Genomic DNA, 15,944 nt, shown 5'->3' on the forward strand with positions numbered 1-15,944 from the left:
TTTTGGTTGTATGTGGTCTGTTCATTTAACTGTGCAGTACCTTTAAATCCTTTTGTGGTTTTGTAAATGGCACAACCTGTGTGCGGCTTGCGCAGTAACTTCTGGATTGTTGAGCCGCAGTGTCTCTGTGTCTCCTAGAGGGAACATTGCTCTCAAAAACTGCTCTAAGAAGCATTTACTTTCTGCATCTGGAAGCTCCCACTTCCTTTTAGCCATCGGATTTCATGAGCCTCCAGCCCCATAACCTTTGGAGATGGCGGCACTCCTGGTCCCTAAGTTCTAGAATTCTCTTCCTAAATCTCTCTGCCTCTCTACCTCGCTTTCCTCTTTTAAGATGCTCCTTAAAACCTGTCTCTGATCCAGCTTTTGGAGAGGAAAACCAAGGTGCACAGAGAATTGGGAAAGACAGGTGGCACTGGAGTAGGGAATAGTAGGTATTAGGTGGGGTCAGAGTAAGAGGGAATGTAATCAGGTCTAAATGCAGAGTGTGGTGAATAAGGTTGGTGAGCTGCAGGCGCAGATGGCCATGTGGAAATATAACAGCGTGGTGATATAGAGACCTGGCTCAAAAAAAGGGCTGAGTACTAAATATTCATGGATACAAGGTGTTCGTGAAAGATAGGGAAGGAAAGAAAGGAGGATGGGTAGCTGCATTGATTATGGAGACCATTACAGTGATGGAGAGAGAGGATGTCCTCGAGGGGTCAAGAACAGAATCTATTTAGTTACAGTTAAACATTAGAGGTACCATTACGTTACTGGGTGTATTCTAAAGGCCACCAACTAGTGGGAAAGATATGGAGGAGCAAATTTGCAAGAAATTGCAGAAAAGTGCAAGAATTAGAGAGCAGCTATACTGGGGGAACTTTAATTATCCTAATATAGACTGGGATAGTAATAATGTAAAGGGCAGAGAAGGGCGAGAGTTTCTTGAGTGTGTTCAGGAGAATTTTCTACATCAGTATGTTTCCAGTCCAATGCGAAAGGAGGTATTGCTAGATTTGGTTCTGGGGAATGAGGTGGGTCAAGTGAATCAAGAGTTAGGGGAACACTTAGTGCTCACAGAATCATAAGGTTTAGGTTGGCTATGAAAAAGGGCAAGGAATAATCCTGAGTAACAATAATTAATTGGGGGAGGGCCAACTTCAGTGGGGTGCGAATGGATCTGGCCCAGGTGAATTACAATCAAAGGGTGGCAGACAAAGCTAATGGAACAATGCGATGCCTTTAAAAAGGAGATAGTTCGGGTACAGTCCCATGACAGGGAAAGGTAGGGCAAACAAATCCAAAGCACCCTGGATGACGAAAGAGATGGAGATTATGATGAAGTAGAAGAAGGGTGCATGTGACATGTTAGTTGGATAATAACATTGAGAACCAGGGTGAATATAGAAGGTTCAGAGGGGAGGTGAAAAAACAAATAAATGAAGCAAAGAGAGAGTATGAAAAGAAATAAAAGAAAATACTGCGGATGCTGGAAATCTGAAATAAAAACAAATGCTGGAAATACTCAGCAGGTCTGGCAGCATCTGTGGAGAGAGAAGCAGAGTTAACATTTCGGGTCAGTGACCGTCCTTCGGAGTATGAAAAGAGTCTGATTGCAAACAAGGAATCCCAACGTCTTCTATAGGCATTTTTTTTCATTCTTTCATGGGATATGGGTATTGCTGGCTAGTTCAGCAGTTATTGTCCATTATAAATAATAAAAGGGTGGTAAAAGGAGGAGTGGGACCGATTAGGGACCTAAAAGGGGATTTATGCATGGAGACATGGAACATGGTTGAGGTACTAAATGAGTAATTTGCGTCTGTCTTTGTGAGGGAAGAAGATGCTGCCCATGTCATAGTGAAAGAGGAGGTAGTTGAGTCACTGGATGGGCAAAGAATTGATAGAGGAGGTATTAGATAGGCTGGCTGTACTTAAGGTTGATAGATCACCAGGACCAGGTGAGGCGTATCCAAGGATACTTGGGGAAGTAAAGGTGGAAATGGCAGAGGTACCAGCCATAATCTTCCAAACATCCTCCGATACTGGGGTGGTTGCAGAGGACTGGAGAATTGCAAATGTTACACCATTATCCAATAAGGGGTATAAGGATGAGCCCAGCAACTGCAAGCCAGTCTGTTTAACCTCGGTGGCAGGAAAGCTTTTAGAAATGATAATTTGGGACAAAACTAACAGTCACTTGGACAAATGTGGATTAAGTATGGAAAGCCAGCACGAGTTTGTTAAGGGCAAATCATGTTTAACGAACTTGCCTGAGTTTTTGATGACGTAACAGAGAGGTTTGATGATGTGTACGTGGACTTCCAAAAGGCATTTGATAAAGTGCCACATAACAGGCTTGTTGGCAAAGCTAGAGCCCATTGAATAAAAGGGACAGAGCAACATAGATATGAAATTGGCTGAGTGACATGAAACAGAGAGTAGTTGTAAACGGTTGTTTTTCAGTTAGACTCGAGGAAAGTATACAGTGGGTTTCCCCAGAGGCCAGTGTGAAAACCCCTGCTTTTCCTGATATATATTAATGACCTAGACTTGGGTGTATAGGGCACAATTTGCAAATGAGACAAAACTTGGAAGTATCGTGAACCATGAGGAAGATATTGATAAACTGCAAGAGGCCATAGACAGGCTAGTGGAATAGGCGAACAAGTGGCAGATGAAATTTAATGCAGAGCAGTGTGAAGTGATTCATTTTGGTAGGAAGAATGAAGAGAGGAAATATAAAATAAAGGGTACAATTCTAAAAGGGGTGCAGGGGCAGAGGACCCTGGGGATATAAGCTGTCAGGCAAGCCCCCCACCTACCAAGACTGAGGCACACATTATTTCACCACACGAACATTAAAACTTAAAATTGCAAGCCCTGACTGGAAGGACATTTGCAAGGCACTAGCAGTGTTGGGGCAAAAGGGACCCAGTCATTGCTTTCCCAGTACACAGAAGTGTCCAGACCAGTTTTAGTCACATGACTAACTGGCTGTTGCAGAGAATTTGAACTTCTAACAAAGGATTTTGAACAGAGACAAAGCCGTGTGCTCATGGAGTAAAGATCTCTCCTGGAACTGAAGCACGAAGAGCTCTCTCCTGCTGGCTTCCATCTCCTTCCCACAGAACTGAATCTTGTGAAAACATGTGAAACTCAAAGAGAGAAGAGTTTCCCACGTGAACAAGATTTTAAGAAGACTACTGGGACCCAACGAAAAGCAAGACTACTTACAAAAGGACTACAGTGAGTTCAAAGCACCGTAACAAGATATTGCCTCAAACTGTTCCACTTTATCTTTTCTGTTCCTATCTGCATGTGTATATCGCGTGTGCATGTTAGTGTGGGTGCGTCGTATATCCGTAGGCTTGAACCGTATTAGAGTTTTAAGTTTTAATAAAATTTCTTCATCTTCAAACCTCAGAAAGCCCGTGTGACTTGGTTTCTTTGTCTTATAATTGGAAAACTGTGAACAAGGATTCACAAAGGGGAGCTCAAAACTCAGTGTATTAAAATTCAACCCTGTTACAATAAGACCAGGTGAAGATAGTAACAGACCCCTAGATGCATTTCTTGCCTGGTCATAACAATGTGCGTAATCATTAAAGGTGGCAGTGCAAGTTGAGAAAGTGGTTAATAAAGCATATGGGATCCTGGGCTCTAAAAGTAGGGGAATAGTGTACAAAAGCAAGAACATTATGATGAACCTGTATAAATCACTGGTTCAGTTTCAATTGGAGTATTGTGCCAGTCCTGGGCACCACACTTTCAGAAGGATGTTAAGGCAGTTGAGAGGGTGCAGAAAAGATTCACAAGAATGGTTTCAGGGGTGAGGAACTTTGGTTATGTGGATAGATTGGAATAGAGGATCAAGAGATTTGATAGAGGTGCTCAAAATCATGAGTCTAGACAGAGTAGATAGGGAGAAACTGTACCCATTGGCAGAAGGATTAAGAACGAGATTGAAGGTGATTGGCAAAAGAAGCAACGGAGACATGATATAAAAAATTTTTACTTGGTGAGTGGTTAGGATCTGGAATGTACTGCCTGAGGGTGTGGTGGAGGCAGAGACAATCATGGCTTTCAAAAGAGAATTGGACAATTAAGAGAATAAATTTGCAGGGCTATGGGGGAAAAGGCAGGGGTGTGGGGCCAGGTGAATTGCTTTTGCAGAGAGCCAGCATGGTCATGGCAGGCTGAATGGCCTACTTCTGTGTTGTAATCACCCTATGATTCCCTGTTCATCTGTCCTAATATCTCCTGATGTGTGACTATTTCCTATTTTATTTTATAATGTCCCTGTGAAGTGTCTTGAGACATTTTATTACGATAAAGGCTCCATATTGATGCAAGTCATTATTGTTGAGCCTGGGAAACTCCGCTATCCAGCATTAAATTTAAATGGCTGCCAAAATCTGAGGAACGGAGCCTCATTTAAATGTTATCACAGACCCACCTCTCCAGGGTTAGTCGGATGCCCCAAACCCATCAAGGTTAAACCAGAGGTGTTGAGGCTGGCTTTCACGTGTTTATTGTTTTAACCCCCATCTACCACTCCATTGTGATGGGGTTGTGGGGTAAAATTACCCCTAGAGATTCAATAAAATGCTGTGGGGTTTGTTCAAATAACTGGTCTGGATTTTAAAAAAAACGTCTTCAAATTTGCTTTGTTACAAACACTTTTTGAAAGTATTTACCGGCCTGTTTTGTTCAAATTGGGTCGTCTCCTTAGCTTCTAAGAGACACATTCAAACCAGCATACATCTGTGCAATAAAAAAACTTCCATCATAGACCAGTGCACCATTTCTAATGTTTCTTTGCTTATTTGTAAATAGGAATGTTTTAGTTACTGTAAAAATCTATATTGTTTAACAGATACAATTCACGTGTGCTTTGTTAAATAGATTTGTTTTGACAGTTGAAGGCCATTACAGTGTTGTTCTGTACCTTTCCAAGAAAAAGAGGATCTTGTGAAGGCATGTGATGAAACTGAAATAAACTGCAGTGGGTTCTCTGTTCTTTCCTGGAGCTTGCTACAAATTTATTTCAGTATCCCTGCAAGTGAACACAATAGCATGTTGTGCATTATGGTTCACCACCAGAGTAGTCTGAAAAACGAAAGCCAAAAACATCCAGAGGGAAAAAATAATTAAGGAGTAGTGTAAGGATGGGGTGAGAGTGGGGAACGATGCTGGAGAACGGAAAATTGAAAAGGAGCATGCCTGGAGCAGGTGAGGATGGGAGAAACAGCACAGTAAGGCCATGAATGTTGCAGTGGCTATGAACTGAAAGGACAGCCAATGCACTCATCCATGTGGCTGTAAATGGAGGAAAGCAGTTTTTTGTGCAGTTCTATGGTACAAGAATAATTTGATGATCTAGATTACGATTCTTCGTGAAATTAGTGCTTTGAAATTGTTCTTCATCTACCTCATCACCTTGTAAAATTAAGTTGATGGTACTTCTGATTCTTCAAGTTTTGTTCGCCTTTATACAGTTCCTGCTGTCAGGGAAGAACTTTTGAGCACATAAAAGGACTAATTAAAATCCCGAGCTAAAATCAAATGATAGATTTTTGATTAGAATTCTTCTTTCCATAACCACCACACATGGATAGTTTAGCTTGATTGGTTTTACAGAAACCTAAAGCACATGCGAAAGATATTAGGCTGCAGATAGATGGTACTTGCATATTGTATAAACATCACACCAGGACTTGAATACGTGATCTAGACTGATGGTGCATTGCATTATTTGTGAATTGCTACTTTATGAGAGGGGATGTTTCCTGGATGAGACATTAAACCAAGGCACTGTTCAGGTGAAAGTTTTTAAGGTCCTATGGCACTATTCAAAGAGGAGCAGGGAGTTCTTCCCTCAGCCAATATCAGAAAGCACAAGTTAACTGGACCCTATCTCATTGCTGCTTGTTGGATATTACTGATGCAGAATGCCTGCAACATGTACCTATGGAATAGTTCCTTTATGGACTTTAGCATAATTATTTAAAGTGCTTTGAAGTATTTCAAGATTATCAGGTGATATATAAAGGCAAATGTTTTTAATAAATTTGTTCATTGTCCATTCTCAGCCTCTGAAAATGTTGCATGTCCAGTAGTGCTGCTTGTGTGCTCTGTTTTATCTATAGCTGAACAATGGAGCAGCTTATGTGCAAAGGAAGGAACAATACAATTGAGGAAATAAAATTTAAGATATAGATGTTAAAGATTGAACTTTTTAATATTGGGTTTAATTAGAGGCCCATTCATAATTTTAAAACTTATCCTGTTAGGTGTAGGATATACTTCAAAATAGCAGTGTCAAGCAGTGTAAGATGCAGCACAAATCCAACAATACAGTGAAGGGTTATCATTACATTCAGACATGGTAGAAAGGATTAAAAGGTGTCTAACTCACAGTCTGCCAAAGTAGTATCGAAACAGGCCCACCGTGTCCATGCCGACCATAATGCCTATCTATACTAATCCCACCTGCCTGCATTAATTCCATATCCCTCTATGCCTTGCTCATTCAAGTACCTGTCCAGTTGCCTCTTCAATGTTGCTACTGCTCCTGCCTCCACCACCTCCTCTGGCAGCTGATTCCAGATACCCACTATTCTTTGTGTGAAAAATTTACTGCTTTGATCCCCTTTAAACCTCCTCCCTCTCACCTTAAATCTATGCCCTCTAGTTTTAGTCACCCCTACCATGGGAAACAGACTCTGGCTATCTACGCTATCTATGCCTTTCGTAATTTTATATTCCTCTATCATGTCCCCTCTCAGCCTGCTTCGCACCAGGGAAGACAGACCCAGCCTATCCAATCTCTCTTTATAACTCAGCCCCTCCAAACCAGGCAACATCCTTGTGAATCTTTTCTGCACCCTCTCTAACTTAATCACATCTTTCCTGTAGTGCGACAACCAGAACTCCACAAGATGCTATTAGCACATTTAATTGGGTGGCGCAGTGGTTAGCACCGCAGCCTCACAGCTCCAGCGACCTGGGTTCAATTCTGGGTACTGCCTGTGTGGAGTTTGCAAGTTCTCCCTGTGTTTGCGTGGGTTTCCTCCGGGTGCTCCGGTTTCCTCCCACATGCCAAAGACTTGCTGGTTGATAGGTTAATTGGCCATTATAAATTGCCCCTAATATAGGTAGGTGGTAGGGAAATATAGGGAAAGGTGGGGATGTGGTAGGAATATGGGATTAGTGTAGGATTAGTATAAATGGGTGGTTGATGGTCGGCACAGACTCGGTGGGCCGAAGGGCCTGTTTCAGTGCTGTATCTCTAAACTAAAACTAAAAACTAATTAATTCTTTGCTAATACTATATTTTGCAAAGCAAAGTGAAAATATTTGGAGCAATCTATTATGGCACAACCTTTTACTACAGTGATATCTTGGAGTAAGTTTCAACTCCTCAAAGTTAGATTTAGGAATGTACATGAATGCTTTCTTCCAGGATCCAAGATCTTACGATCTCTGTAGTTGATTGCTATTTTAATAACATATTGAAATTAATGCACTGATATAAAGAATTCCGTGGTTATGGTGGATATTTGAAAATGTATGTCATCCTATTCACAAAGTGATTTGATCTTCTGTTAACCATCCTGCAATTGTTCTAGGTCAGATACTTCATACTGATGTGATATACATACTTGGTCAAGGAGCGCAATGCGAAGCTGAAAAGATAAGGCACCTGCTTCATAAATACAGGTGTGACTGTTATACCTTGTGTCTGGGATTGCTCTTCCTAATTTTGTAATTTGATTTTCAAATGAATGAAGTAATTAATGGTTTTTGGCTCAGAAAATTCAATAATGCATGGAATCTCTGTTCGTACGCATGATGTGTCTATTCCATCTAAATATTTTATGTAGAGTTGGTATGGTGAAACAAAAAAGGGATACAGTCACTCCCAAAGTTGTTAAAGCACAATAATGAAAGTTCATGCGTAATATTTTCCAATGAAATATAAATTTGATCTGACCCAGACACTCTGCAAGTTATGTTGTTTAAGATAAGTATTGTGCCAAAAATATTCAGAAGACCACTTATGTCTGAATAAGTGATGGCTTCATATTAGGAGCCAATGTCCTTGACCTGATTAGAGATAAGTTTGGCTGAAGTGCTTGATAAATTTATTTTAGTATAGTAGTCCTTTATTTCGGGTTCAGTGATTTTTTTTTTGTGTGAAGACTTTTTTAAAAAACTTGTGTGGCAAATGGGCCATCTGTAATTCTCAGTATTTTAACAAGAATACCTTAAGCTTTAATAGGATCTTTAATGAGATTTATACAATATAATTAATATATAAAATATCTTTAATGGGATTAATGCTGCATATGTAATTTCTTTGCATGGGAAAGAAGAAAAAACAGCTTTCTTGGGAGAAGTTCATGAAGGAGGACTCCTTGCTTTTGATCTAACGGTCTCTGAAGGGGCTTATAGGCTGTCCATACTACCTAGCTATCATTTGTTGTGATTGTTATAGAAGATGTATATAAATTTAAGTAAATGTTTCCCGGCATTGGACTAAATTATAATGGTTGCTAAGGACATGTGCAGTTCAAATATGGAATAATTTTAGAATGTTGGGATCCTGTAAAATAATGCACAGAATTAGGTCAGATGAACTTAAAACCATGAAGGGTGTAACGAAGCCATTTTATATAAATAGTTTTGGTAAATACACATGCCTATTCTGATTCTGGCTTAAATTGCCATTCCCTTCATTTTCAGTGGCATGGTAGAATGTTTCATCTGCAACACTTCAGTTAATGGGGAGAAACCCATTTTCCATGAAACTCAATACACACACTGCACTTTGGAATCCAAATGTAATATATCACAGATCATGGGAGTAAGCACAGGTTTTTACAATGTAAAAAAACAAAAGAATTCTACTGAAAAGCTAGGTACTTAATTCTTCAGAGCAAAAAGAAAGCGAATTAATCATCGAGACAGAGTATTCTTTTGGAGCAACAATGTCTGCAAGAGAAAATATACAGGATTAAAAACTTCTTTATAAAGACCATGCAAGTGTGATTTTCTTTTCCTCTTTTGTTTATGTGAAATGAATTTTTAAACATAGGTTCAGAATAATGAAAGGGCTCAAATGTTATTGATCATTTACAGTTTTTACTTTAGATCCCAGCAAACTAGTTGAATGCATAAATATGCGTTGGTCCACAAAGATTGCTGTGATTCAAGGACAAAGCCAACCAGAAGCTTCTTGGAGCAATGAAGTGTTTTGCCAATGTTGCCTACATTCCAAAAACAAACATAAAATATGTAAATACAAAGTGCCTGGGTGTGAATAGTAAAATAATTGAGGGGACTTATTAACCATCAATATTTCAATACATAATACTATAAATGGAGGTGCATTTCAGACTTGCAGCATTAGAGCATCAAATAATATGCTTCTGTTAAGGAATAATTTGATAACTGGCCCAAAAAACATTGCGATGGCCTTTTCCTTTTATAAAAGAAACCGAAATTACAGTCTCAAAGTTACGTTTGAACCACATGTATCAATGCTTATTTCGGAAGATGTAAATCAATTAAGTGGATAGGTAAAGTGATCAGTTGCAGTTCTGAGTATTTCCATGCAGTAGTTAGCCTACTTTCATTTGATCAAAGTTCAAGAAAGTTTTCATTTGTTAATTGAACTGGGAAATATTCTAATTTAATGTTTGGTGAGTTCCAAGTTTTGATATAAAATTATTATTTTTTTTCTTCTGCCCAAAGCTGTTCGACTATTGTTATTGGTAATGGAACCGCTTGCAGGGAAACAGAGTCTTTCTTTGCTGATCTGATTAACAGGAGATATTTTGCTCCACTGGATGTTGTCTACTGGTAAGGCCTCTTCAGTTTTCTTCTTCATTATCATCTTTATCATTAGAACTGAAGTGCTTTGTTCAAAGCAAAGTTATTTGACGTGATCAGCAGACTACAGGTCGAATAATATAACTGAAGAGATGAAGATTATGTAGGCACACGTTGAAAGTGTAACTTATAATCGGGGAGCCATTTATCAATATATAAAAGGGCTTTGTGACGATGGTGAAATTTTGCTAAAGATTGGACATTTTAATTAATGACAGTAACATCTGTTTCGGACTAGAAGTACTGGACCATCTATATTTAGGAAATTGATTATAGCTGACAGGAACAAATTAAATGTTCGGAGACTCTTGGCTCTCGTTTTTCTGCAGGCTGTGTTAGACAGTTTGAAGCCAGCAGTTGAAACCAACTGTCATGTGTGGAAGTGGAAAATGTGGAGTGCAATCATATGCTTTGAATGTATTTTGCTGGAAGATTACCTCTCAACCTGCAGACTTGAAAAATGAGAACAAATGTTGGCAATCATGAACATTTCTATGTACAGTGCTATGAATATTCAAATAACCTAATTTCCACTTTTTAACCACTTATGTCTTTCTTTCAACAACAATTTGCATAAGAAAACATCCTAAGTGCTGGATGAAATTTGACACCGAGCTAAAGGCAATATTAGGAGGATCACTAAAAGCTTGGTCAAAGAGGCAGGCTTGAGGGAGAGGTTTGGGGAGGGAATTCCAGCGGTTTGAATCTAGATGGCTGAAGGTACATCTACCAGTAACGGAGCAAAGGAATGCAGGATGCCTAAGAGACCAGAGTTCAAGTGGGACTTAGTGCGGGTTAGGGTAATAGCAGCAAAGTTTTGGAGGAGCCCAAGTTTATGGAAGTTCAGAGACTGGCCAGGAGAGCATTGGAATAGTTTGAATTTGGAGCTAAAAGTATGAATGAGGGTTTCTGCAGCAAATGGGTTGAGGTAGGGGCAGCAACAAGTGATGTCGTGATGTCGTGAAGTGGGTATCATGAGGTCCAGCTGGCATACGTCCGTATCTATTGGACCTCGCTTCCCTTGCCAAAACCATCGACTACACTAGCATCATCCTGGAGGGCAGATAACCACAGCTGCCTTTTCTTTACTGCTGACTACCTTAAACCCTTAGTCACCAAGTGAGAGATCATTTGGTTTATCTGCTTCTGCTGCTTTTCAATCCCATTCTTGCTTTGTACTCTCTGCTCTCTGTCGCTTCACCCATCTTTCCCCATGCCATCCTTAGGTTCTCTTGTTGATGAGACCTACCTCCTTTCCTCTAGATTCCTCCATTCCCACTGAACTCCTGACACCCAATTTCCCTTCTTGGCTTTCATTCTAGATGACTGTGACTAGTTTTTTTTATTTGTTCTTGGGATGTGGGCATCGCTGTTTAGCACAGCATTTATGGTTCAATAACGTACCACACTGTTAGGGGCATTTACCCACTGAAGCATCAGCGGTGCCTCAAGACAACTTCTCTGCAGTAAATAGGTTCTCAAAAAATACATTGCAATTAGTGGAAATTTTGTACTGTACTTTTGTATTCATAAACTTAAGTACATCTGTTATAGCTGTGTTGCAATTAAAAAAAAAACTGCTGATTTGAGGACCATATCACAGAATTAAAGCTGTTTAAAAAAAAATAACTAAAAACTGGCTTCGTGCATATGGCAGTAAAGTTCATGCCTGTTCAGTGTTTCCGTGTGATGTCTTTCACTGTACTCCTAGCAGGGGAGGGAATTCTTCCCATTCCATTGTCCTAATGGTGATCTGGAATCATATTCTTACGAAATGTAAATATAAGCATATATCCGAGAACGCACACGTATTGACAGAAGAGAAATATTATTGAGCAGCAATAGGAAGAGGTGGAGAAAAATATTTTGTGATTAAGGACCTCTGAAGTACTCTAAATTGTAGAACCATCAAAATCGATTTATTGTGACATCTGTTTTAACTTTACACTGAATTCCACAAAAGTTTTCAAGTAGAATTTAGTTTTTTTAAGCTTCCTATCATTCCCCTATTTTAATTCTGCCATTATGTTGTATGACTTGCAAATATAAATATCATCACATTTGAAGGAACAAAATATGAATAAAACTAGAGAGGCATAAAATTTACGTTTTATTCTGGGAAAAGATGTGAAAATTACTTATTACAGAACTTATTAAAACCAAATATTGCTGTGAAAAGGAGACCATAAGAAACTAATATTTTTGAGTTTATAAATGCCATCTGGAGTTTATTTGACACTAATCTCAAATGAAAAACAAATATTTCTTACTGTGCCTTTTAGCGATGATTGTTCTCCTGGTTTTATGTGTCCTGGTCCAACATAAATAACATCAGGATTTTCTTTTTCATAGCTTCTCTACTGGATCCTTCATTATTGACTGAGATTTGTATTGGGCTTCTGCCCAGTGCAAGTTTCATCTAGTCATGAAGTTTTCTGTAACAAATCTTTATCCATTGCCAGCGCCAGTATAGATTTTGACTGTTTTTTATTAGCTTTATCTGTTCTAGCCAAGGGTGCTGTGTATTATAACTGAAGCAGATGTCTTGTATGAGCATTTGTATTCATTGTTTTCATTAAGCATTCTAATCATGGGTCCTAAAATGGGTATGCAGCTCTGAGAATACCCAGCATTAAAACGTTGTCAAACATTTGCTAGATTTGAAGTTCAGAAATATGAGCATATTGTTTCGAGAATTCAACAAACTTAATCTTGTATCAAAGCTGCTACACATATAGTAACTTTGCTGCCATATAAGCTCTTAAAATTTTATCATACCTTGAAAAAGAAATCTCAATTTCATACATTCACACTTAGATATTTGTTACTTCTCAGTGTCAACTTTTTTTTTTATTCATTCAGGGATGTGGGCATCGCTGGCTAGGCCAGCATTTATTGCCCATCCCTAATTGCCCTTATTGTGGCAGGACTGCAGAGCTTAGATCTGATCCGTTGGTTATGGGATTGCTTAGCTCTGTCTATCGCATGCTACTTACGCAGTTTGGCACGCAGATAGTCCTGTGTTGTAGCTTCACCAGGCTGACACCTCATTTTGAGGTATGCCTGTTGCTGCTCCTGGCATGCCCTCCTGCACTCTTCATTGAACCAGGGTTGGTCTCCTGGCTTGATGGTAATGGTAGAGTGGGGGATATGCCGGGCCACGAGGTTACAGATTGTGGTTGAGTACAATTCTGCTGCTGCTGATGGCCCACAGTGCCTCTGGGTGCCCAGTTTTGCATCGCTAGATCTGTTCGAAATCTATCCCATTTAGCACGGTGGTAGTGCCACACAACACAACGGACGGTATCCTCAATGTGAAGGCGGGACTTTGTCTCCACAAGGACTGTGCGGTGGTCACTCTGACCAATACTGTCATGGACAGAAGCATCTACAGTAGACAGTTTGGTGAGGACGAGGTCAAGTATGTTTTTCCCTCTTGGTTCCCTCATTACCTGCCGCAGACCCAGTCTAGCAGCTATGTCCTTTAGGACTCAGCCAGCTCGGTCAGTAGTGGTGCTACCGATCCACTCTTGGTGATGGACATTGAAGTCCCCCGCCCAGAGTACATTTTGTGCCCTTGCCACCCTCAGTGCTTCCTCCAAGTGGTGTTCAACATGGAGGAGTACTGTCATCAGCTGAGGGAGGGCGGTAGGTGGTAATCAGTAGGAGGTTACCTTGCCCATGTTTGACCTGATGCCATGAGACTTCATGGGGTCTGGAGTCGATGTTGAGGACTCCCAGGGCAACTCCCTCCCTACTGTATGCCACTGTGCCACCACCTCTGGTGGGTCTGTCTTGCCGGTAGGACAGGACATACCCGGGGATGGTGATGGCAGTGTCTGGGACATTGTCTGTAAGGTGTGATTCCGTGAGTATGACTATGTCAGACTGTTGCTTGACTAGTCTGTGGGACAGCTCTCCCAACTTTGGCACAAGCCCCCAGATGTTCGTAAGGAGGACTTTGCAGGGTCGACAGGGCTGGGTTTGCTGTTGTCATTTCCGGTGCCTAGGTCGATGCCGGGTGGTTCGTCCAGTTTCATTCCTTTTTGGTGTTTTTGATATGAATTAGTCTCTTTCAGTTGCATTAGGCATGGTAGATACCAAAAATGTCTTTGTTGTAGACACGGGTTTAAGGAGTTGAGCTACAGCTCAGTTTAAATGTTCGTTTGAAAAAGTCCTTTGAATTGTAAAATATGGTATACTGACTTTGAATGTCCACACAAAAACAGAAAATGCTGGAAACATTCAGCAGATCAAGCAGCATCAGTGGAGATAAAAACAGAGTTAGCGTTTCAGATCTGTGACCTTTCATCAGAACTGTCAAAAGTTAGTAATGTAATAGGTTTTGAGCAAGTGAAAGGCGTGGGGGGGGAGAGGGAAGAGAACAACAAAAGGGAAGTTTTGTGATCGGGCGGAGGGCAGGAGAGGTTAAATGACAAGAGCTTTAATGGGACAAGCCAAAGGGAGAGGTAATGGGTCAAGTAAAGAAACAAAGGATATGCCTGGATGAGGTGTAAATGGCAGGATAGCAGAAAGCAATACACAAAGTAAAGGGATTAAGAGAGAAACAAGGTTGGGGGCTTGTGGGGGGGCAAAAAATGAACCACCATAGGGAAGGGGGTGAAGGATCCAGAGGAACGTTGGTACCCGTGAGCAATTGAAGCTTGCGATCCATCACAGCTGAAAGGAAGATAAAAAGTTTTTTGTTGAAGTGCCGCATTAGGCGAAGGATGAAACTGGACCAGGGCAGCTTTGACATAGGGTGAATTGGTGTTACTTAAGAAAGAGTTCGAGAGTGCATGTGGCAGCGCGTGGCGTTGAGAGTGGATCTTAGGATGCGGCGATAACAATGGTTCGAGAAAGCGCGACCCCAAGCTTCCTGTCACTTGTAATGGCAATTCTCTACCTTGCTTCCACTCTGACCTTTCTGTCCTTGGCCTGCTACAGTGTTCCAATGAAGCTGAATGCAAGCTCAAGGAACAGGCCCTCATCTTTCGACTGAGCAGTTCACAGCCTTCCGGACTCGACATTCAGTTCAATAATTTTAGGTGATCACATCAGCCCATATTTTTGTCTTTTTTGTCACTTTTTTTGCTGGTTCTTCCCCCCCCCCCCCCCCCCCCCCCCCACTACCTCTTGTTTTATTCTTAATCCCTTTACTTTAAATTCAAAAGGATGCTCGTCTGCCATTTGCACCTCATCCAGACATATCATCCCCTCCAACCTATCACAGACCTTCCTTTTTGTTGTTCTTTCCACCCCCTTTCATTTACTCAAAGCCTTGACCGTTCTGATGAGTGGTCACAGACCTGAAACGTTAACTCCACAGATGCTACCTCACCTGCTGAGTATTTCCAGCATTTTCTGTTTTTGTTTCAGATTTCCAGAATCCACAGTATTTTGCTTTTGTATGTCTACATTTGTCCATTGTAATGTTAAAAATATTGTAGTTCAACTTTTGTAGGATCAGTTGAATGTCTTAATCCTTTAACAGCAAATAAAACTTAAATCACAACATTGTGCTCAAATACTGTATCTGCATTCTTTGTTCCTGGCGCTTGCTGAATTTCCAGTCCTTGAATGTTAAAACGTTGAGACTCGCCCTCATTCCCAGCAGCAATTTAAAAAAAATTGTTGAAGTCAGGATTGGTGTACTTTTGAATTGTTTTTTGCTGGACCATTTTTAATGGCAAACAGTGCTGAGAAAAAAAACTTTTGTTTGGTTTTACCTTTGATGTTCCTGTTCATTTTTATAGTCCTGGTGACTGCTTTTATTCTTGGTATTTTGTGCCTTTTATGGATTTTAAGTCCCAAATAGCTCTTATTGAACTAGCTTGGAATATTGAGTTCCTTGCCAAAATTGTGGTCATACCATGGTAAACTGTTGTCTCCTCTCTCTTGCACCCCATGCTGCTGTTAACACCACTTCAAGCCCAACTATATCCCCACTGCACTCTTGAGTTATGTTTTCTGTGATAGAGGAAGGGGAAGTTAGATGGCAAGTCAGTTTTGGCTGTCTTTGGATCCTTTCAAGTTGTTTTTAGAGGAACATTGGTAAG

The 15,944-nt window shown here is 40.4% G+C and overlaps 1 protein-coding gene across 3 annotated transcripts in view; it reads left to right on the forward strand.

Moving 5' to 3' along the window:
* Window positions 1–15,944, forward strand: part of srbd1 (S1 RNA binding domain 1) — a 332,566-nt gene that overhangs the window by 94,905 nt on the left and 221,717 nt on the right. For all 3 annotated transcript variants that reach the window (XM_068045198.1, XM_068045197.1, XM_068045199.1), the window contains 2 exons: window positions 7,620–7,710; window positions 9,748–9,855. In XM_068045198.1, the coding sequence (XP_067901299.1) occupies window positions 7,620–7,710; window positions 9,748–9,855 (199 nt within the window). The remainder of the gene's footprint in view (window positions 1–7,619; window positions 7,711–9,747; window positions 9,856–15,944) is intronic.

This window comes from Heterodontus francisci, chromosome 13, assembly GCF_036365525.1.
Source record: "Heterodontus francisci isolate sHetFra1 chromosome 13, sHetFra1.hap1, whole genome shotgun sequence".
NCBI lineage: Eukaryota > Metazoa > Chordata > Chondrichthyes > Heterodontiformes > Heterodontidae > Heterodontus > Heterodontus francisci.